Source organism: Microtus oregoni, unplaced genomic scaffold (genome assembly GCF_018167655.1).
Source record: "Microtus oregoni isolate MIOR12 unplaced genomic scaffold, Mior012 001408F_ref0000413, whole genome shotgun sequence".
Lineage (NCBI taxonomy): Eukaryota > Metazoa > Chordata > Mammalia > Rodentia > Cricetidae > Microtus > Microtus oregoni.
Genome location: NW_024545178.1, coordinates 1 through 24958, shown reverse-complemented (window position 1 = coordinate 24958; position 24958 = coordinate 1). Strand labels below are relative to the sequence as shown.

Here is a 24958-nt window from a genome sequence, read left to right as displayed (position 1 = left end):
TTCTCAGTGGATCCCTCTTCGTTAAGGTTCTGGAGCAAATAGGCTCTGAAGGGAAAAGAGGAAGAAGAGAGTGGGGGAACTGAGTCCTGCCATGCTCAGAAGAAACTAACCTTAAAGCTCAGGAACCATCTGTTCCCAGTCTATTCAAAGACAGGTGACAGTGCCGGCCCCTCCATGGGCAAAGGGCAAGAGCTTCCCAAAGAACAGTCCACCCTCAGAAAAGTTCCCAAAATACAATTCCATGACAAGCAAATCTGAAGGGCACTGAACACTCACTCCTATCCTCCATCCCCCATCTTGGAAGACCAACAACCTATACATACATATATGTGCACACACGAACACACACACACACACACACACACATACATACTCTGAGGATATATTTTAAAAAATAAGACAAGTGGTGGTGGTTCACACCTTTTAAGCCTAGTACTTAGGAGGCAGAGACAGGTGGATCTCTTGGAGTTCAAGGCCAGCTTAATCTACAAGTGAGCTCCAGGACAACCAGGACTATACAAAGAAACCTTGTCTTAAAAAACCAAATCAATAAAAGTAACAAAAACAGCAACAAAAAAACAAAACCTGTTCAGCTTGAATTTACCTAACATTTCCCAGCTTATTTGCCAGGGAAAATCCACCAGCAGCTCAGTTTTGGAAGCACTGGCCCAGGAGGCGGAGCAAAGCCTAGGTTCTGCAAAGAGCAGGCCCATCCACACTTTGCAGTGTCTCATGTAGCTGAGTCAATTATTTGTGTATCTGCCTCCTAAGTGCTAAGATTGCAGGCATAGGCTACCGTGCCTGACTGTTCCCTCTTTTCACTCCCAGTACTGAGGACAGAATCTCCCAGTTCCAATTTAAGAAAAACAAGAAGTCTCAATTTGTGAGCGATCTCCACTTTGTATATATTGAAAAAGAATTTTAAACCTTTTAAACGTCATTTGCTGAGCAAATTCTATAGGACATGTAGTTTACAAGGTTTGCTGAAGAAAGAGAAAGGTTTTGAAATACCCTCCAACCCATTTAGTAATATTTGTCTCTCAGCCTCTCAGGCCTCTAAGTCCAGCAACAGGAGGCTAAGACAGGAAGACTGCCACAAGGTCGGGAATAAACAACACAGTGAGACAATTTCAAAACAGAGTTAGTAATTGCTCCTACATCTGGTACAGTAAATTGGAAGCCCTGGGAGTGCTTCATTCTCACTGAGAACTGGAATGGTGGCACTCAGAAAAACTCCTATTCTCTGCAGCTTAGAAGTCCTTCATGGAATTATAAAAATTCAACATCCTGTGACTTTGCCTCTTGGTCACCCCTTTACACTCTATACTACAGGGAAAACGCAAAGCTGGCACACAAGGAGGGGTACAAGCCGACACCCCAGGGATCTCTCAGGTGAGTCTCCATACCTAGTGAACGAGGCATAGGTGTCAATGAGTTGCAGCGTAGCTGGAAGGAGGTTCTTGGTGATCTCAGATGACTTATGAGGGTCAGTCTCTGCAGCCATCTTAGAAAAGTGCTCATCCAGAGAGACCTGGACCTTTGAGATAGCCGCATCCAGGGTGTAGATGGACTGCAGACTAGGGATCTCATGCAACTGCAGGACGGTGGTGCAGTCAATGGAGCAGAATGATGAGATCTTTAAAAAGACCCAGGATATTAATTAGCTATAGCAAAACAAAAGACTATAGCAGAGCCTGGTTCTGTTGTTAGGGTTAGAATAATAGCACACCTGTCGGGCGAAGTACTCTTCCACAATCTCAACGTCGTACTTCACTGAGCTACACTTGGTGGAGGTCAGTTCTATGACAGAGCCAGCATGCTCGGGCTTCATGCCCTGTTTGATAAGGTGATCCTATTTGGACAACAAGAAAGAGTGTTTAGGAAAATAACCTGGAAATCCAAAAGCTTTCACTAACTTCACAAGTCCCCACAGTGTGAACCAAGTAGCCTGTGGAACTCCCTCACAGCACTGAGCTCCCCTGTGGTACCTTTATCCAGCTGACATAGGAGCTGATCCGGAGGCGAGATGACCATCGCAGAGTGTGTAAGATGTCACATTCACTCATCTCAGGTAAGTTCGTGGCCAGCTGGTTCATGTAAGTCTTTGAAGGTGGCAAAATTCCCAAGATCCTCCAGAGTATCAAGAAGTAATACTGCAGGGCGCAGGCCTCCTGAGGAGGTGAACAAAGCAGTGGAAGCATTGTGACATGCTAAGATCTCCCTAACAGAACAGCTGTTAGAAAAGATAGTCTTTCAATCAGAACTGTGTGCCATTGTGAACTGAGAGGCCCCTGAGGTTCCAAAAGATAGCCTTTCAAACAGAACTGTGTGCCATTGTGAACTGAGAGGGCCCTGAGCATCTCAGCACACAGAACTGCCTAGTGTGAACTAGGCCCTCAGAGCATCTCAGCACACAGAACTGGGTGCCCAGTGTGAACTGAGAGGTCTCAGAGCATTACACCAAACAGGCAGATACACTATGACAGTATGCTCTGTTCTCTACACTTGAGAAGCTACGAGGATACTCTCCAACAGCCCTGGCACCCCCTACTTTATCATCTAACCAAGGGAGAGGACAGGAGCTGGGCAGGGCTGCAATCAGACAGCCCTTTAATAAACAGCGTGGAACTGTGCAGACCTGTTTTAAGGCATCTAGAAACCCACATGCACTAACAGGCATAAAAGCTCATGTGTTAGCCTTCTAACATGACACAACACCCAGCCATTAACATGTAGGCAGTCACCAAGCCTCAGTTACATACCACTCAACATTAACCAAAACATAAAATTACAGCTGACAGAACCATGCAAACTTTGTAGAAATGCTACAGAAACAGTCGGTTTTGCAAACAAATGACGAATAATAGCTTAGGCCCAGAAAGGAGCTTCAGGCCAAAATGATCGATCATCACACGCAGACCCAGCCCCTCCCAGGGTCCACAGTCTTACCAGAGCAGTCACATTCTTATTCTCCTTTCTCCTGACTGTATCAAACTGAGAGCCAGCTGCAAGCAGGGCTGTCAGTGAGGTGTAAAGTTCATCGTACTTGACAAGCTTGGAGAAAAGAACTTCACATGCCTAAGACCAAGAAAGAGACCAAGAAAGACCAAAAACAATTTAGGTCTAGGTGTTGTTGCACACCTTTGATTCCAGCACTCAGGGAGATGAGGTAGGGGGATCTCTGAGTTCCAGGCCAGTGGGATGAAGAGGGAGACCCTGCGGGGGGGGTGGGGGGGGGGGGGGGGCAAACACTTTTTTCTTCATTTTCTCCTCCTGGCCTCACATGATCACTTAGTCTCCTGGCTGTAAAAACATCCAATCAACTTATTCTTAATTGGTTTCTCCTTGCAGCAGACTACGAGTTCTGGGCCTCACACTTAAGTTTGTACATTGATACAAGCACACAGCTGCAGGCTTTAGAATGAGAGAGCAAGGTAACCATTTTGTTGAATGATTTGTTAAATTTCTGAAGTTTTCCTTTAAGACAGTCAAATGCTGACGTGTATGTGTGTGTGTGTGTAGTAAAGAGCACTCAGTGTGGGGGAGTGGAAAGCATCTGACCCACAGGTAAAAATGGCTTTAAAATTCTTGAGCAGGGCAGGGCGGGGCGGGGCGGGGCAGGCCAGACCTTATAACCCCAGCTACTTAGAAAGCTGAGTCAGGATGACTGCTTGACCACCCTCAGGCTTTCAAAGTTAGTTTAAGAGCATAAGAAAAGACCCTAACTCTGAAAAGAGGATGAGGAAGAGAAGAAAAAAGGCAGAAAAAGGAAAAGGAAAAAAATTCCAGAGAATAAGAAGAAATAAAGAAAAGAAAAAAGAAAATTCCAGAAGAAGGAATAAGAAAGAAAGAAAAGAAGAATAAAAGAAAATTCCCAGTACCATAGAATCAAGTCGGTGCAAATCCTCCTCAGAAGCCTCTGGGGACAGGACGCAGTAGAACCTGGGTTGTGGGGCTGCATCTGGAAAACGATGAACTTGTTAATCAAGTGTGAAGCATATGAAAATCAATTTCTACAATTTTCCTGAACTGGCAGGTGATGGACCACCGTCAAGGGGGAGACTGAGGCCCAGGGCCACAGCTCCTCCAGGAGTCACTGAGCTACAGATTCAGTGCCACCAACAAGGACCAGAAGTCATCACCCTCTTGCTGACAATCTTATTTCTGACCTGATGAAAAATGTTTGGACCAGTTTTCTTCTACTTCCTTGAACCCATGATACAGAGGACTGTTGGCCCGGCGGCTGCTGCTGTCTTGGGATCCACTTGCCCACCCAAAAGGGGGGACTCAGCAGGTTGTGCTGCACCTTTGAAATACAACAGACATTCGAGTAAAGGGTATAGTCACTACCTGCTTTTCACACCAAGGACAAAAACAGATCTAGTTATACAAAAACTTGTTAGCATCAAATGAAAATTGGAAGATTTTTCTATGATTTCTTTTGGAAAGTAATTTCTGATAATGCATCGTGGGGAAGACTGCTCCAGGAATTAATTTGAAAACTGCCGAGCATAGAATCTCTGACCCACCGTCTCATCCTCTTTGGTGTTGTCAAAAAAGGCTACAACTACAGCATTTACTGTGAGACCCTTCCCCAGACACTAACGCACATGTGGAGCCAAAGTTGAGGGCATTGTAGCTACACAAGCAAGTAGGTTGGTTGAGAAAGAACAGTCATGAGTGAACAAGATGACACCCACTAGTCAACAAACCCATCAAGTAGCCTCCAGTTATCATGTCAAGCTAAACAGCAAGTCTAAACCTAAAGACGTAGCTAGCCCTACCCCATAAAGCCTTCAGAGCCACAAATAAAACCTTACTGCCTGCAAAGAATGGAGCTCTGGGCTGAAGAGATGGATGGCTCAGAGGTTAAGAGCACTGACTGCTCTTCCAGAGGTCCTGTGTTCAATTCCCAGCAACCACATGGTGGCTCACAGCCATCTGTAATGAGATCTGGTGCCCTCTTCTGGCCAGCAAGCATACACACAGACAGAACACTGTATACATAATAAACAAATAAATCGTAAAAAAAAAAAAAAAAAGAATGGAGCTCTCAGGAGAGAGAGGAGATGGTACAGGTCTTCACCTGCTCAAACAGATACACAGGGGCTTTGGAGTACTGATGAAGCAGGTAGTCAAAGATCAAAAGGAGGCGCGCCAGGGTTAACGGCACGGAGCGCATCTGAACCTCCATGTTCACACTCAGCTCCTGGATGCTCTGCACCAACATGGTGAAGATGGTCCTGCGGCCCTTCTCAGAGAAGCTGTGGAAGATGAGGAGCAGCAGCTGCAGGTGCTCGACATTCAGGTCCTCTGTCTCACTGGGCATCACCCCCTGCAGTGCACTCTGCTTCATTGTAGACAAAAACCTGGCACAAAAAAGGGGGAGCATGTCTGGTGGAGAAAACGCAGAAAAGCCCCAAGATTACAGCACCCAGTGCTGGAAGGAGAACAAATTAAAGAAAAGAAAAGCTGGTGCAGAGAAGCCAAACAGTCAGATGTGGGACCAACAAGGTGGCTCAGTGGGGTTAAGATGCTCACCACCACGCCTGCCACCCCTTGTTCCCACCCCAGGTCTCACATGGTAAGAGAGAACCAACTCCACAAGTTGACCTCTGACCTCTCCAAGAATGATGTGGCACATGGGACTGACTGCCATGTATGCACAAGCGCACACCTACAGAGTTCTAAGCCAGGCAGGAGGAGGGGTGGCAGAAGGGGAGTGGGGAAGAGAATATTATAATATTTGGGAACTTGTCAGAAGAGCCTTTAATAAAAAAAAAAAAAAAAAAAAAAAGAATGAGCACAGTCCATTGTCTGCATGTTCTTTGGCTTTTAGGAAAGAGGTCTGTACTTTAACATGGGTGCCCTTCCTTCATCCCAGCTCCCAGAATACCATAAAGAACACAGTGAGCCTCTGGCATTCAAAGAGGGCTATGATCTTGCAAATCCAACATTACAGCTATTTGATCCTGGGCTAGGGGATAGAAGAGCAAAGCCTTTTAGGAAACCAACAGCTTTGAAGCCTAACCATGAAAACAAACAAACAAAAAAAAAATGGCAAAAAAACAGGTCTATCTGAGGATTTGGGTGATTAAGCTGAGCTTCCCCCAAGGAAACAAGTTCTTTAAAATGTATCCAAAACTGCAGCAGCCACTCTAAATGCGCTTGTGTGGGAAGCACCTGAGGCCTTTCTCCTTCAGGACACTGGTCATCTTTGGAATCCAGGCTCTGAATGGCAATTGTAACCAAATCTCCCATGGCTATTGGAAGTGTCTTTTCTCAGACCACACTGTTTAACAGAACATCCTCCACACTCCCCATCACTTCTCCACCCACCTATACAGACAGAGAGAAGCTTCTCCCAGTCAGACTGCCAACCAACCAGTGAAACCCCTGCACACAGCACTCAATCACCCACAGACCTTCTGTTACAGTCTTACCTGTCCCACACTTTCAGGCATTCTGGGACATCAGGGTCACCTTGTGCTCCAGCTTTATGTTGCCAGATAAGCAGGAGACGAGAGAGCACAGAGAGGCCTTGGGGGTGAATGTACAGGGGCCAAGGGCCCTCGGAGAAAGGAGCAACTCCTAGCTGCTGTAGTAGTGTATTCTGGAAAAAAGAGAGACAAGGAACAAGTCAAAAGGTTGTTCATTCACCAAAGCTCCTTTTATGAATAATAAATAACAAAAGGACTTGTGAGTATACGGCTAAAAGAAATCTGGAGAGGGGGCTGGAGAGATGGCTCAGCAGTTAAGAGCATTGCCTGCTCTTCCAAAGGTCCTGAGTTCAATTCCCAGCAGCCACATGGTGGCTCACACCCATCTGTAATGAGGTCTGGTGCCCTCTTCTGGCCTTCAGGCATTCAAGCAGACAGAATATTGTATACATATAAATAAATATTATAAAAAAAGAAATCTGGAGAAAAATTATGTTGCCTACCAAATGAGAAAAACAGGACAAACCCCAATCACACCTGCAGTTTAATTAGTGTCTACGCAGGCTTTAGAAAGGACAAGTGCTTGGAGACAATGGAATCAAAGCAGTTTTCAAAATGGCTGGAAAGGGAGAGTTGGAAGCCTTTAGAAGAAACTCAACACATGTCAGAGCAGGGTGGACTGGGTTTGTTTGTTTTCTTTTGTTTGTTTTTAAACAGCATCTCTCTGGGTAGCCCTGGCTGGCCCTGAACTCACAGAAACCCACCTCCTGAGTGCTGGAATTAAACGCATGTGCCAGCACACCTGGCTAAGTGGACTTCATTTAAGCTAGTTACCTCAGACAAGTAACATCCACGGGGGTTGACAACTTGTGTTAAGTAGAAAAATGCTGCCTGTGAGAAGCCAATGTGTGTTACTCAATAGGGCCATCTGTTGGGAGGCCCTGCTGGTCATCAGTTACAGTCTGCCATGGCCTGGAGGCTCTCCCAGAATTTGCAACATGGAGGACCCATCCCCAGCAAGACTTCTTGCTTTCTACCTGCCCTTATTTGGAGAAGGTCTCTAGGCCTGGAGGCCTGACCTTATCTGAAAGCTGTCCCTAAGCCTGGCCTGACTTATCGCTAGTGTGACCCTTGGCAAAGTTCCCTGATAGAGCACCCCAACCTCCCCTTCCATAAGTAACTAGGACTTGTACTAAGGACTTTATGATAGAAGCATGCTGTTTAATGCAAATTAGGTGATGCCCACCATTGTCCCCTGCCTTTATATCCCGCTCTCATTCTGGAACACTGTCTCCCCAGAGAGTGATCTCAGTGGACTCACAAGCCATTCAGCCCTGCTCACTCCTTCTACTCCCTTCCCTTTGGTGGACCAGAAGCCCATGATCCCTGAGAAAGAAGAACTACAGCTGTCCTTGCTTCCAGTTGAGTACTGTTCCCAAGGAACTAAGGGCGCACACAGTGAGCAGGTGCCATCGGAACACAACCCAGATGGCTCATTTGCCATACGGCTGTGAAAGGCACAAATCATGCTAGAAGAAATTACTTTTTCTTTTTTTCCCTTTTTTCTGTTTTTTTCGAGACACAGTTTGGCGTCCAACATCGGGCTATTTTGCCCCCGACTCAAGCGGGTAGCCCGCTAGCTAACACAGCACCCTCCTGGGTGCTGTTTTTTAGTTCGTGACTCGGGCCCCAGTGCCGAGTCCGAGACACACTAGGCCACACAGGCCCATAGTAGCCAACCATCTGTAATGAGGTCTGGGGCCCCATCTTTTTCCTGGAAACTTCAAATGTCACTTCAGGAAAAACTCATTGTTCATTGTGAAAAACTTAAACATTAATCATATATATATATATATATATATCCACTGAAAGGCATGATAGATATATTCAATGAAAAGTATGACAGATATGGAGAAAAGCAAAGATGTTTTCTAAACTCATATTTCTTTCTGTCCCATATCATGGCTCTTGACATGGGACAGAAACTCCAGAAACTCTGGATTTTTCTCTTATTAACAGGCTTGGAATTGGAGAGGGACTGACTTTGAATTTTCCTGCTTCATGGAAATGTCTGCTGGATACTATGGGCCTGAAGGCTGAAGATTGATGCCCCAATGGTACAGAGGAACTTTGGGTGACTATACAGGCAGTGAGATCTCTCTGTCATTTCTAGGTTTTGAAAATTGCTTACTTTTTGTTTGCTTAGGTAATATTGTATTCTTCTGGAGTCTTTGATGGAGTTAAGAATAGTTAGTTATAGTTATAGTTTTCCTTAGTTATGATAAAGATTATTGTAATTTTTACTTGATAACTGTTTTGTTATATGTAATTTTGCTATGTTAAAGTTAAAGCCTTTCCTTTTTGTTTAAACAGAAAAAGGGGAAATGATGGAGGAAGGTCATTGGTTAAAAAAATAAACTGCTTGGCTGGCCCTCATAGGTTAAAACATAGGTGGAAGGAGTAAACAGAACAGAATGCTGGGAAGAGGAAGTGAGCTCAGACTCGACAGCTCTCCTCTTGGGGGGGGCAGACGCCTCAGAGAGACACCATGCTCCCCGCTCCCGGGAAGATGCATGCAATGAAGCTCCGACCCAGGATGGACCCAGGATGGACGTAGGCTAGAATCTTCCCGGTAAGACTGGTGCTACATAGATGATTAGAAATGGGCTAGTCCAGGTGCGAGAGTTAGCCGAGAAGAGGCTAGATAGAAATGGGCCAAGCAGTGTTTAAAAGAATACAGTGTCTGTGTAGTTATTTCGGGGCATAAGCTAGCCATGTGGGCGGCCGGGGTGCTGGGGACGCAGCCCCGCCGCTCCTATTACTACAACAGTTTCACTGTGTAGCTCTGGCTATCCTGGAAATTGCTCTGTAAACCAGGTTAGGCTTGAACTCAGAGATCCACCTGCCTCTGCCTCCTGAGTACTGGGATTAAAATGTATGAACCACTACCATCTGACAACTAGAAGAAATTTCTGACCAACTAAATTCTATCTTTCAGGATCCCTAATAACACAACTCCTTGGAATTCAGCATCAATCCAATGCCATGGATCTCAAGGGCTGTTTCAAGTACCAGGCAGTTACTCCAGGCCAAGCACTGCACTAACAGCAATGCATACACTTCCTAGTGAACTGACAGCCTCCAAACAGACAGGGATGAAAAGAGGTTGGGAATTCCCTGTGTCATGATGTCACAAGTCTGCACACACACATTAGCAGTTCCCTCTCAAATGCTGAGGGCAACATCACTACAAGAAGCCTAGGGACTCCAGTCCAGAGAAAAGTATTTCGTCTCTGTTCTCTAGACGAGTTAGGTAAAACAAGGTTATGAACACTGAAGCTTCCCTAAACAAACTCCAACTGGGGGAAAGAGCTGAGCACTGTGCAGGACCAGCTTCAGACAGTATAGGAAGTTGCCACAGAGGCCACACTCTTAATAATTCACTCAACTCTCATTTCCTTCCTGCCAAAATATTTCCCTTAACAATAGGCAGGAATTAACACATTTCATAACCATCTTCTTAAACTACAGAAGAAAACTTTAGAGATTCTGCCAACAGTTTGGGATTCTGAGAATTTAACTTTTTCCAATAGCTTGCAAGATTTATCCCTTTGGGAAAAATTGACAAGCCCCTAAAATATATCTGCTGAAATCACTTTTGTTTGGATATTTTGAGATTAAAGTTTCATTATGTTGCCAGGGATAGCCTTGGATTTGCAATCCTCTTGCCTCAGCCTTCTGAGCAATAGGCACTGAAATAATTAACAGTAAAAGAAAAACTTTCAGAATAGTTTCCAGTCAAATGTGGAGATCACTGAATAAAGGCACTGGGAAGGGTATCCAAAAGAAATGATCCTTTTGTCTGTGGTGCTAGAATCAAAGTCAGGGCCTGCATGACCAGGCACATGCTGTACCACTGAGCTGCACCGCTGAGCTGTACCGCTGACCCAGGATGCACACTTTAGAGAAAAGTTATTCCCAGGAATCCACAGGACGACCCCAGCTAAGACCCTAAGCAATAGTAGAGAAGGTGTCCGACCTGGCTTTGCCCTGTAGTCAGACTGATGACTATGTTAATCATCACCATAGAACCTTCATCCAGCAACTGATGGAAACAGGGGCAAAGACCCACAGTGGAGCACCAGGCTGAGCTCCCAAAATCAGTCGAAGAGTGGGAGGAGTGATATGAGCAAAGAGGTCAAGACCATGATGGGGACACCCACTGAAACAGCTTACCTGGACTAACGGGAGCTCACCAACTCTGGCTGGACAGGGAAGAAACCAGTATAGGACCAAACTAGACCTTCTGAACATAAGTGACAGTTGTATGGCTGGGGCAGACTGCGGGGGCCACCAGCAGTGGCACCAAGATTTATCCCTACTGCTTGTACTAGTTTTTTTTTTTTTTTTGGAACCCCTTCTCTTTGGATGGATACCTTGTTCAGTCTAGATATAGTAGGAGGGCCTTGATCCTTCCTCAAAGCAATGTGCCTTACCCTCTCTGAGGAGTACATGGGCGGGAAGGGGGGTGGGGAGATGGAGGGAATGGGAGGAAGGGGGGGAGTGGGATTGGTATGTAATATTTAAAGGGATAGCTTGTTTTCTTTTCCTGTTTTTTTTTGGGGGGGGGGTGTTTTGTTTTCTGTAATTTTGGAGCCTCTCCTGGAGCTAGCTCTTGTAGAACGAGCTGGCCTTGAACTCACAGAGATTAGCCTGCCACTGCCTCCCAGTACTGAGATTAAATGCATGTGCCACCACTGCCCAGCTTTTTTTTTGCTGTTTTTTAATTAAAAATTTCCACCTCCTCCCCTCCTCCCATTTCCCTCCCCCTCCCCCCACTCCCCCTCCAGCTTTTCTTTTAAAAAATAAAATAAAAAATAAAGACAACTAAGTTATTATTAAAATATGATATTGCCGAATGTGAGAAAAGGATGTGCATCCACACGATCTGACTCCTTGTGTGGGAGTGAGAACTGCAAGTCCCGTGCAGTGTGGCCTGATGTGCTGACTCTCACAGTGACAGCCCCAAGAGACTCACACTCCTCCACCCACAACAGGGAACATGATAAGAAAGATCACAGCAACACTTGGGATGCAATAAGCCTGGACACAAATCAAATGGACTTCAGTGGAAACAGATGCGTCAAGCGGTACAGCATAAACCTGATAGGTAGCACACGGCATGTAAATAAGGGCTACAGCAATCCTCACTGTAATGTGAAACTAAAGAAATGAGGACCTTGAGACTTAGGGTTCAAACCACCACCCATTTCAGTAGGGAGGGACTCATGCAGTTACATGTTCGTGAAGGTCTTGAACTCAGTTTGGGTGAAAGGTTTGTAAGGGAGAGCAAACATGTTTCCTGTGTGACCTGATGGCCGCTTTAAAGTGCCTTTGACTTTATATTCCCCATCAGACCGGTGAGCATCTGCCACTCTTACTTTGTAAACAACTTTTGGTGAGTTCTGTCTATTGGTCTACTATGAGAAGTACTGGGAGCTTGTTCAGTTGTTTGCTTCCTTTCTTTAAACTTCATGACATGGGGAAAAGAATATCTTTTTCTTCCAGAGATCCTAACCACTGCACAGGGGCACACAGAACACCCAAGCAAAACTCTGACCAGCAGAGAGTAAGAACAAAGCACCCTTCAATGATGAGAGCCACCATGTCACAGAGAAGGTGTGAGGCGTTCCCGCCTAGGCAGCCACAGTAGACACCAACCTGCAAGTTCGGGGACTGTAGGTCAGAAGTTACCAGGGAGTGGTTGAAGTGATAGAGAGCAGCAGCAAAGTCCTCATCTGATGACCCTTAGGACAAAGGGATACAGTTACTCAGGAACTTGGAGCCATAAGTGCCCTACAACAACACCCAGCCTCTCCACTGACCCTTGAGTCCATCTTTGTCCACCTCCTTAATGATGCTTGCCAGGGTGGCCATATGGTGCTCTGAAAGAGACACACTCAGATAGTTCCGGATGAAATTGTTCCGAGAGTTCAGCATGGAAGATGTGATAAAGTTCAGAATGTTGGAAGCCAGACCTAAGAACTAAAAGGAACAGAAAACAATTCGGTTCAGGGTCATGTGGTACAAACTTCAATCAACCTTAAAGTCAAGCTAGAATTTATACAAACCCAGAAACCCCCATGCCAAAAATGAAGTCTATCACTTAATTCTTACAATAGAACTATATCCACAATGAAAACCACCTGCACAGAATGGTCACCCACTTGATGGAGACCTCAGAAAACACCCGTTTTCTGAGCTAACCCACTAGTTCCCCTTTGTCCTCCAGAGCCCACCCCTGTCCAACTCAAGACATTACCAATAACATACTGGAGATTGACCCCTACATACATCAATAATTATTACACTCCCCTTTCTCTATTATTACACTGATTTGTCATTATTATAAAGACTAATCATAGGCTGGAGAGATGGCTCAGAGGTTGAGAGCATTGCCTGCTCTTCCAAAGGTCCTGAGTTCAATTCTCAGCAACCACATGGTGGCTCACAACCATCTGTAATGAGGTCTGGTGCCCTCTTCTGGTCTGCAGGCATACACACAGACAGACTATTGTATACATAATAAATAAATAAATATTTTTTAAAAAGACTAATCATTAAACGATTACATAAATGTTTTATGCTCATAACCTTGAAATAGGAAGGTATTTAAGGCTACGTGAAAGAATTGCAAATGACCCATTTACTGATAAATTATCAGGATAAAGGCTGAAACACAAAAGATAATCAATATTGGCTGGATCAATAAGTAAGCATTTATGATGCAGCAAACCTATGCTACAGGCTTTGAAACCACCTTCACAACGCCTTTTGGGATGGATGCAAATCACCCCCCAACACATTCAGATTCTGGCCCAGAACCATTAAGAGGAAAAAGTAAGCTTCAAATCAACCTCTATCTAAGCCAAAAAAAGAAGACTGTACTAATAACCATCAGTACTGGAAGCAAGCTCTTTAGTGATACATAATTACTCCCTCAAAGTCCTGCACAGGGGAAGATCTAGGTATCAAAATTATCCAACTTAGAACCGCTTTAACTCAGACGGTCCACTTCTCAGCTCAACCACTCGACTGAAGTAATCTCCCCTCCTCCCACGGCCCGAACCTCAGAATCTACTCTTACCAACTCAGGATCTTTGCGACTGGCCAAGATGTTGCCCTTCTCACCAGAGGCCTGTTTACTGGGGCTTTTAACCCGAGGAGAGCTTTCCAGGGGAGGGGGCGGTGGAGGGGGTGGAGGTGCAGTTTTCTCTTTACTGGGAGAGATGGTCTCCTCAAACCACTGCCCCAAAATGGGCTCGCTGTCATCATCTGAAAAGAGAAAAGTCACAAAAATAACCACCTCTGTATGTGTGAACCTGTTTTTTAAAAGTGCTCAAGCCAAAAGACCCCACAGCATGCTGATGCCAAGGATGGGGACTGCTCCTGTCAATCTTTCAAGACGACTAAGTGGATAGTGTTTCCATCTTATTATACTTTAATTATGGTGTAGTGAAACTGATTTTTTTTTTAAGGAGTCCAACAACAGAAGAGAAACCATTTTCTCTTATCTACCTGCCTGAAAAGAAGCCAAACATTTACAAGAGCAACCAAGTCTCACCAGCTGCATGCCCAAGATGCTAAGAATCACACCCCTTGGTGTGCCATACTGTCCCACAAACTTGACCATGGAAGGGAAGTGGAGAATTATCTTCTCTACTAAGTCTTCAGTTCTGACCTATTCATCCCTAAGCTACAAACCCACAATAAAACCAAATCCCTGCCACATGGCCCTTTGTCCTGCACAGGGAGAGCAGAAATCCCAGCATGGGCCAACAAAGGAGGAAACATGAGCAACTGAGATGTATTTTGATTCTGGCAGAAATGAAAATCTGCATGGGCTTAGCTGAAAGCAAGATTTATCATTTAGTATAATACACTCAACTTATTATTTTTGAAAAAGGTCTCAAGTAGCCCAGGCAGGCCTCTAATTCACTAAAGCAGTCAATAATGACCTTGAACATATACCCCTCTTCCTGCCTTCCTAGTGCTGGGATAACAGGTAAGTGCACCACACCTGGTTTACCAGGCTGGGACGCTAACCCAATCCATCACACGTTCTAGAAAAGCACTTTCCCAGCACTCCCTGCCCCTCGAGCATGTCATCTCTGAAAACACATAAATGCAAAGGCAACCAGGAAGGGGAGACAGAGAAGCACAGCAACTAGAGGGCTATCTCTGACTACCTTGGCTGCTGTCCTCCTCTGTGCTACTGAAGTCATCCTCATAGTATGTGTTGGAGTCGGTGGAGGCACTGGCATCACTGCTCATGGAGCCCTTCCTCTGCCGCTGCAGGACACATGCCTAGGGAAACCACAAGGTTGCAGAAAAGATGAATCCAGAAAAGAGCTGAACAATTTCATCTCCTTGACGACCTACAAGCGTCTCCATGTCTCAGTTGCTTTTCAAATCAGGTTTCCCCAAATGCTCCCCACGCAGGACTCTAGCTGCTTTATCTTACATAAGCACTCAACCGGAGACATGGCCAAGGAATGTAAAGGAGCATTCCTGGAGTGTCCACCACGCTTCTGCTCCAGAACTGTCACCACAAGTCACCAAGGGTCAACATAGATCTAACACTGGCATTCAATAGCTGCTTCCAAAGCTACAAGGACTATTGTCTTTGTCAAGCTGGGTACAGTGACATGTGCCTGTAATCCACGGAGCCTGAAGCAGGAGGATCACTTGAGTGCAGGAATGCAAGCCCAGAAAGGGAGGCAAGAAGGGAGGAGAGAGGGGTTCTAGGGAGGGTTCCTTTCCAGAACTATCACCACAGTCTGCACTGATAAACACCACGCTCTTGTCAACGTCACTCCAACTTATGAGTGGCTTGATTTTTCACCCACCTTTCTGTATGAAGTTGAAAGTAAAGTCAAGAGCAGGTTAGTCAGCGGGACAGAGTCAATCAGCCGTTGAATCCTTTGTGTGGAGGTGCTTTGGGCCATAATGCTTAGGACTGCAGGGGGACCATCTGTCTCCCAGCCCTGAAGACAACAAAACCAGAGGTGCATTAGTCCTATTACACTGTTAAGAAAGAACCCTCACTGATGGCTTCAGCCAGCATGCCGAGTAAACCTCAAACCAATCTGCAGACTCCAAAGAAGAGCCACCTCACCTTGTGGAGCGCCTCCACCTGCAGGTCCTGAAACAGAGATGTCAGCAGCTTGATGGCATGGTTTGCCAGGATCACTGAGAGCACTCCAAATCCCTGATGCCTATACAAATGAAAACAGAACACAGACCCTAAGATCTTTAGCAATGAAGCACAACCTCAGAAATGGCTGTTATCTTGCCATTCTAGCATCCCAGACCCCTTTAAAGGATCTACAAACCTTTCCACTGAGTACTATACACATAAAAATCACCCTAGCACTGCAGCTCATTAACAAAGTCCTAGCCACCAGCTAAACTCACCACAAACAAAAGAAAAATCTTACTCCTCTCTTTCTCCAATCTGCTTCTAACCCAATAGTCCCTATTTCAATGCACTTATACAACCCAGATGCTCATGCAAAATGTGTGTGTGTACATGCACACACCAATGTGCATAAAGGCCAAACCTTTAATGGTCAACCTTGGATGCTGTTCCTCAGGGCAATACCCAGTAAACCCGAGTGATCTTCCCATCTCTACCTCTCCTGTGCTGCAGTTATAAGGTACTCGAGTTCTAGGAACTGAACGCAGGTCCTCATGACTGCACAAGCCTCTAGCTCCTTAGCTCCAGGCCAAACACTTTTTGTGTCACACTGAGTCTGCTGAAGCTAATGCTTAATCTACTTCCACATCGACCTAAACAATTCCTTTCCAAACACAGCATAACTCCTGCTAACCTCTTGCTCAGGCCTCTTTTTTTTTCACAAGACTTATGACAATCTAAAATGGACTTGCTAGTACCGCTGTTATTTCTCCACTTAGAGAATAAAATCCAAAATGGGTGTGATGACAGACTCCTATAAAGCCCAGTACTTGGGAGCAGAAGCAGAAGAACCAGGAGCTCGAGGTCATCAGTTACACCACAAGTGTGAAGCTGGATGGGCTATCAGAGACCCTGTCTCAGAGGGAAAAAAAGAACAAAGAGGAGCAGAGCAGGAGAGGTAGCTCAGCAAATAAGAGCACTGATTGCTCTTACAGAGGAGCCAGGTTATACCCAGCACCCACATAACTTATGGCTTTTAACTTATATATCATCTGTGGCTCCAGATCAAGGGAATATGAAGCCTTCTTCTGGGCTCCAGGCACATACACATAGGCAAAACACCCATACAAATACAGAGAGATAGCTTAGCACTTAAGAGCACTTGTTGCTTTTGCAGAAGATCTCCCAGCACCCACACGGTGAATCACAACCATCCATAAGTCCAGTTCCACAAGATCTGATGCCTTCTTTTGACTTCTGTGATTAATAGATATGCATACAGTATATATATGTATGAAGGCAAAACATTCACATATATAAAATAAATCTTAAAAGTAATATACCCATAAAATAAATTAAAAAGAAAAAAAAGGAATTAAAAGAATAAATAAAATCCAGCAATGTCTCAATTGAAGGAACCACCTGAGCAACAGGTAACATTCACTGTTATCTCCTTATCTCCTTCCCAGCAAGTGCCACTCACCTCCCCTCCACCCCCCACCTGCCCAAGACAAGGTCATATGTAGCCCTTGCTGTCCTGGAACTCACACTGTAGAGCAGGTCGGCTTCAAACTCACAGAGGTCAGCCTGCTTCTGTCCCCCACTTCCCAAGTTCTGAAATTAAAGGCATGTGCCACCACCACCACCCAACACATATCTCATCTTTTGATATGAACTTGTTGGAAACTAAATACACACATCATATAATCGTTCTGTCTCTCAAAAATGAGGCAATGGGATCAAAACGAACTAACCTATCTAGATGCTAGAGCAAGAGGCTAACTTGAACCCTTGGGACAAGGTATGCACAGCACGCACAGACCCTGGCTACAATCTACAGCACCAAAGCAAACACACAAGCTCTGATGTGGGGTCAGCAGCTCATGAGCCCTGTGAACTAGGAACAGAGCACAGCATCCAGAACTGGAGCCAGAGGCAGACACATACCCTTTGCCAGGCCCCAGTTTGGGAGAGCCTACTCCCTCTTTTGTACGAGAAAGGATGTCTCTGACTCGGAGAGCAGCCAATGGGTCCTTCTCTTTCCCCTTGTCAGCCAGGGCAGTGGGGCTGAGATTCAGTATGAGGAAGAGGCTATTCAGCAGACACCAGGCGCCCAACAGCTGGAAGTTCTGGAAATGCTGGTGAGAAAGGACAAAACCAAACATCAGCGGGGAAAATCACACCTGACAGGAGGTAAGCACAGCACACAAGCCTCTTACCTCACCACCAGCACGGCGGGAGCTGCTGATTGCCTGTCCGATCATGTCGTAGATCTCAAGCTGCCCAGGAACAAACAGACATATAATCTGAGCAGCTCAGGTCACCATCACAGATCTAAACCTTACAACCTGAGCCAGTTTACTGGAAGAAGTATAACTGTCATCAGGTCACTCGGTGACCTATCACCATCAGTTTCTGACCTCATGGGGAACTACCTGTACCTCTCTCAGGGCACGACACCTTCTTAGGTGTTCCCATATGCCCAGCCCTGCATCAGCCAGCTTCCCATCCCAACCAATTCCTTTTATGTACTTACAGCAAAACCTTGTTTGCTACGTCCTGCCTGAAAATACATCAGCACCCAGTAAACCCAAAACAGTTCACTGAGTAAATCCTTCCCAAGCAAGGCTTATGGCTGCCACAAACTTACTGTGTTTACAACAAGACCAACACAACACAGAAAGGGGAGCATTTATGAATGCAAATATGCAGAAGACCTTGGCTGAGTCCATCTTAGAAACACTGTCCAGGGAAGGAGTGTGGAGACCCTAAGCCTTTTCCTCCATCAAGAAAAGAAGCCACACTCCCACATGTTAACAGTCAAGGTTTCCATGTCACCGGACACTTGACTTACACATTTCTGGACAATAGTGGCCGCATCACTTTCATAGTCGTCTTCTTTGGAGCTTGTGGACCCTGTCCGCACTTGCTGGGCACTACCCACATGAAGAATGGCCATGCAGGTGGCTACACTCACGCCTGGAAAAGAACAGGCACAGATTTCAATCTTGGCGAACGGCCTCAAATCCAAGATACAAAGATGGAACACGCTAGCCACAAACAATTCCATTATTCGATTCCTCAAAGAACTCCAAAGGTCGAGTGTAAATGCAGTCCTGCCACATAATCCAGCCGCCATACTCCTAGTTACTCACCCAAATGAGAAAACCCCACACCACACAGGAATCTGCACATGAACATTTAATGACGCTCTATTTGTAACCACCAACAAATGGAATCAAGCAAGATATCCTTCAAGATGAACAGACAAAGCCAGGCATGGTTGTACATACTTATAACCACAACATGCAAGAGTCTGAGGCTCAAGTCATGCCTGGGTTACAGAGTGAATTCAAGGCCAGCATAGGCAACTTGGCTGCCATGTCTCAAAAAATAAAAAGAAGGTTGCATGTATAAACTCAGAAGTATAACACTTAGGCCTAGCATGAGTGAGGTCATAGATTTAATCCCCAACGTATCTCTCTCTCTCCCCCTCCCTTCTTCCCTCCCTCCTTCCCTCTCTCTAAATTGGATGCACTACACAGAAAGGCCATGGAAGAACCTTCATGGCCGCTGCTAAGTAAAAGAAGCCAGTGTGAAAAGGCTCCAACCTATACGACACTGATGACACAACATTCTGAAAGGCTAACACTACAGGGACAGTAAGAAGTCCAATGGTTAGTGAAGGGTGGGGAGGAATACAAGATAAAAGGAGCAGCAGAGGGGATATCTGGGGCAGTGACTATTCTGCTTGCTGTGATAACAGTAAAACATGATATTATACATTTATGAAAACCCAGAATCCCACCACACAAAAAGAGGCCTACGGAGAGTAGGAGATAGCTCGATTGGGCCAACACTGGCTATGCAAGAATGAGGACCTGAATAAAGATCCCCAACGCACATGGAAACCTGGTACACAGTGCATGTCTGTAACCCCAAAACTAGGGAAGATGGAGACAGAAAGATCCTGGGAGTTCACTGGCCTTGTTTATGCAAACAAGGAGTTCTGGGTTTACTGGGAGATGATATCTCAAAAAATATACAAAAAGATAGCGGAAGACACACTTGATTATTATAACCTCAAGCCCCTAAAGACATAGGCTCAGATGAGCACACCCGTGTGCACACACAGGAACATACTCATACAACCCCCAAACACACACACATAGAACTATGGATTAGTTCACATGTGTGGCGATATTTATTTGTGATCTAGAAAATAAGGCTTGCTTGGAAATCAGCCACTAGTTAGCGATAAAGGCCAGGCAGTGGTGGTGCACAACTTTAATCCCAGCACTCGGGAGGCAAAGGCAGATGGATCTCTGTGAGTTCAAGGCTTCACTGGGCTACGCAAGATTGATCTAGTCTGAAAGAGAAACAGAGCCAGGCAATGCTGGCTCATACCTTTAATCCCAGTACTTGGGAGGTGGACAGAGGAAGGGATATGGCTGGGCGGAGAGAAGAATATAAGGTGGGAAGAGACAGGAGCTCAATGCAGTTAGTCTGAGCATTCAGTCTGAGGACTTGTACAGACAGGATACCCCATTCAGTGTGAGGATTTTGTAAAGGTAAGAACAAGGGGCTGGCTGCTCTGCTTCTCTGATCTTTCAGCTCTCGGCCCCTAATATCTGACTCTGGGTTTTTATTATTAAGACCGATTAGAATTCGTGCTACACACCTATGTCAGTAGTGGCTTACTGGTGACAACAAATGGATGGATTATCAGTAGGGTACCATGAGTCTCAAAGGAAGCGTGTGAAAATCGTGTAGTGCCTGCTCATTCCAAACACCTTTAAAAGAAAATCTAAGGCCAGGCGTGCCAGTGCACATTATTTCCAGCACTCAGGAGACACACATACACATAAACAATAAATGAATAAATCTAAATTTTTGAGGGGACAAAAGAAAGATAGGGGACTGGAGAAATGGTTTAATGGTTAAAAGCACTGGCTGCTCCTCCAGAGAACTCAGGTTCAATACCCAGCACCCATGGGTTGCTCATAATTGCCTGTAACTCCAGTTCTAGGAGATCCATGCACCAGATATGAACATGGTGCAGAGAGGAAACCCTGCCTGGGAAAACCAATAAATAAGTAAATAAATAAGTAAGCAGAGAGCAAAAAAGGAAGGCACCTGACACTGACTGGCCTCTACAATGTGCTCACCAACAGCAAGTGCACAGGAATGAACACACACTCACACCACCAGCTGTCAGGCTCCACTTCTGAGGGAACCTGATTAACAGTAGGAAAGGGGCTGTATGAAAACACAAAGAACACTCTTCATCTACACAGGCACCAGCTTTCCCAAGAAGCCATCCTCAAATCAATCTCACAGCAAGACTCAGCCTCTCCTTGATCTGTACCCTTGCATTCTGCCTTATGTTATTCCACTTAGCCCTCTGTTCTCCAATGCTCCTTGTGAGCTGAGTTCCAGCCCTTGAACCCATTTTAAAAAGCCAGGCATAAGTGGGGCATGCTTGTAATCTCAGCACTGAGGAGGTCAACAGGTGGCTCCCAGAGACTTGATGAACAGCCTATTTGGTGAGCTCTCAGTCAGTAAGAGACCCTGTCTCAGATCTCCTGAGTAAATTGGGAGCATGGGAACCTTGGCGGAGGATTGAAGAGGGGAGGGGAAAGGAGGGGAGAGAAGGGAGGGAAGCAGAGAAAAATGTAGAGCTCAATAAATATCAATTAAAAAAATGTTTAAAGCCGGGCGGTGGTGGCGCACGCCTTTAATCCCAGCACTCGGGAGGCAGAGGCAGGCGGATCTCTGTGAGTTCGAGGCCAGCCTGGTCTACAAAGGGAGTTCCAGGACAGGCTCCAAAGCTACAGAGAAACCCTGTCTCAAAAAACAAAAAAGAAAAATTAAAAAAAAAAAAAAAAAGTTTAAAAAAAAAAAGAGACCCTGTCTCAAAAAAGAAGGTGGAAATAAATAAATAAATTTTAAAAAAACAAAAAAGAAGGTAGACAGCTACTAAAGAACAACACCCAAAGTTGACCTCTGGTCTCCACATGCACTCACACATATGTGCACAGACACACACACCTGTACATACACACGTTCACACACACACACAAATTGAGGCCAGCAGTTAAACAGCAGGGTCACTTCAATGCCCGTAACGGTTTCCCTTGGCCTTACATGTGATATTAGATAGTCTCAGAAGTAATGATGCCAAGGAAGGAGAATGGAGTTCTCAAGGTTTTTATGACTTTCTCGAATCAAACCCATGTTTGACTAAAGAAAATTATAGCAGACATAACTTCTTACCCGCATACAGACAGCTGAGGCTGAGAACTGTCACATCTTGCAGACGTGAAGGATTGAGGGGTTCCAACACAGGTAGAGAAAGGGTATCCAAGGCCATGGTTACATCAATCACTAGTGAGTGAAAACTGGAACATTACAGAAGAGGATCAGCAACAGTCCTAGGACCACTTGCTTCTATAGTCTAATAAAGAAAACCAGCACGGGTAAAGACTAATCAGCTCTATCCCTTGGGATTAGAATGAAGTACAAGGTCAAGGAGCAACTTACCCATTGCGAACAGCAGTGGCATCAGCTACTGTTGCAGGCATGATGAAGAAGGAATTGGCTACCACTGCATCCTGGAACCGATTGATGTAGCGCAGGAAATATGGCAGGTTCAGGCACACTCGGAGCAGCTTCTCTGAGCCACCTGGATTAACAAAAAGACACACTGTCCAATGGGCCTCTGTCTGAAGCCTGGTCCTTCTCCACATGGAAGAAGCACAGGCAAGATATTTGGGTAAGCATATAGATCAGCTTTCTAACAGCAGACAGGCTCCTACCAAGCTCTTGAAGGCTAGCCACATTCTGAGCTATGAACACGTTCTTGGTCTTGACAGCAGAGGCTTGATCTGTGGATGGCTGCTCATCATTTTCTCCTTCCACCTGAAGAGAAACACAGGCCCTAGCATGACCACTTGCCTGCTGCCAGGCACCATGCTGGGTACAACAAGGCAGCTTCTTGGAAATGCTTGGACATTCAGCTACAAGTGAGAAACTGCTGACCCAGGAGAAAATACAAGCGAAGTTGAGACATAAACAGCTCATGAACTGTATGTTTTCACCAGAGTGGGAGCCTTGTGAGGAAATCTGCACATGTTTCTGTGGCATTCACACTGAGGAAAGCACGAGAGAATGACCCACAAATGGTCCAAACCACACAAAGGAAGATGGGAGGCAAATCATTTGGTATGATTTGTTTTGTATATTCTTCCACCAAAGCCCGTCACTTAACGGTGGGAATATAGTCTAAGAAATGCCTCATTGCATGATTCTGTCATTGGACAAGTACCTGAGTAAACTTACCACAAACCAAGATGTCTACAAGGTCACCAGACAATAAAGTTTTATGGCTCTATCATCACCTGTATGCTCCCTTCCTGATCAAAATGGTATACTGTATCTTGTTTTGTTTTCAAGATAGGGTTTCTCTGTGCAGCCCTGGATGTCCTGGAACTTGTTCTGTAGACCAGACTGACCTCAAACTCAGAGAACCCCCTACCTCTGCCTCCCAAGTGCTGGGATTAAAGGGGTATGCCACCACCCACTGACTTTTTTTTAGGGGGGAGAGGGAGAATGGGGGCTATATTTTTAAATAAAATATAATCTTTTCTCAGTTCTATCATCTTAACATATTCCATGAAAATGAGGATATTTGGGTAAAGAACTCACCAGAGCCTGTGGACTAATGGGAGGAGATGGTACCGGTTCTAGGGTTAAAAACTGAGGTGAGCTGGTTCAAAAAATTCATCTGTACCTCCTTCTGCCTTAGCTCAGGGCTTACTGGAGACGCCAGCTCTTTCTGATCTTCCACTACAAAATTCAGAAACGAAAAGGGGGGGGGGGGGAAGATGAGGGAGAATGCCAACAAAAAGCAACAGTGGCCACAGAGGGGGTCATGTAAGTAGGGGTGTCAGACACACACCATCTGAAAGCGTCTTCAACTGTTTGTGGAAGCTTGGCGGACTTCATCATTGCTGTGAAGGTGATAATTTCCGTTCTGTCTAGTCGGCTACAGCCAGTGCACAGGCCTTTGATCAGCAGAATCAAGTGTTTCTGAAAACAAAACATATCCACACGTCTTTTAGACGGTTCTGTACTTTGGGGAGTCTAACTAGTGCGGGGTCTGAGTTAGGTGCACACAAATAATTGCCGTGTGAAGGGCTGGGAATGTACCACAGTCCCGGGGGGCCCCAGAAGGGGGAGGAGAGAAAAAAACATAACTTCAGTGAAAAATACACAGGCAGAGATCTCAAACTGAGGTCACTGAGAGTTAATCAGTTTGCAAATGTCTTACTCTCACAGACTGCATAACTGTTTTCTGTTTTCAACTACAGCTGTGGCTAACTTTTGTAAAAACAGAAGGCCTTAAAACAAACTTAGATTCCTTATGAGTCTCAATTATCCACAACAGGCTAGCTTGATGCCTCCATTCCTGCATGGTAACAATCAGCCATAGCCAGAGTGTGGTAAGGCCTGGTCCCTTTTCTTCCAAGCCTGCCAACTTGTCAAACAGCACACCCTTTTCACTGCTACCTGCTTACACATACAGAAACTTTCCATCCTTGGGAGACTCTAGCCTGTCTACAGCTAGCAGGATATAGCATATTCATTTCCACTCCTGTGTTTGCAGCATAGACTGCTGGCAAGCTGCAAGAGACACAGTATGGCCCACAAACAACTATCTGATCAACCTCAGAAAAGGTTTACCCACCTTAGTCTGACACCATTCATCCAGTTCCCATACTTACAGCTGGTTTTAAAAATAAGGGCCACAGCACTTGGGAGGCAGAGGCAGGCGGATCTCTGTGTGTTCGAGACCAGCTGGTCTACAAGAGCTAGCTCCAGGACAGGCTCCAAAAACCACAGAGAAACCCTGTCTCGAAAAACCAAAAAAACCAAAAAAATAAATAAATAAATAAATAAAATAAGGGCCACAAATGGACCCTCTCCTCTCACCCTGGGACACAGCACATGCCTCATCCGGGTTCTCCAGACGAAGGAGAGAAAACTCAATGAGGACTTTACAGGCCGCTGCCCACCGACTGAAGCTGGTTCCGGGGAACTGAGGAAAGCAAAAACAGTCACTTAATTGGCAACAGGTCAGCCTCACATGCAACACAGCAGCAGAACAAGCACTGAGCTCACAGGATCTGCATTCTTAGCAGCAATCTCCCCAGATGACAAAAGCTAACTAGTATTTAGTAGATATTAAGATGACTTTAACAGGAAACACACCACACTTCCTGCACTTCAAATGTATCAGCTCATCTAATACTTAGGC

General features: G+C 45.4%; 1 protein-coding gene across 1 annotated transcript; it reads right to left on the bottom strand.

Moving 5' to 3' along the window:
• Nucleotides 1-1406: 1406 nt before the first annotated feature.
• LOC121445836 (E3 ubiquitin-protein ligase UBR4-like) lies at nt 1407-24739 on the bottom strand (the record flags this gene model as incomplete). The annotated part of the gene is made up of 21 exons (XM_041647982.1): nt 1407-1594; nt 1730-1852; nt 1989-2171; nt 2950-3078; nt 4223-4306; nt 5087-5369; nt 6444-6613; nt 12162-12247; nt 12326-12485; nt 13588-13775; nt 14690-14807; nt 15350-15487; nt 15619-15718; nt 17587-17777; nt 17859-17918; nt 18494-18618; nt 21916-22040; nt 22183-22324; nt 22458-22560; nt 23432-23487; nt 24634-24739. Coding segments are annotated over 21 exons (2858 nt in total), but the record flags the coding sequence as incomplete, so codon positions are not given.
• Nucleotides 24740-24958: the final 219 nt, after the last annotated feature.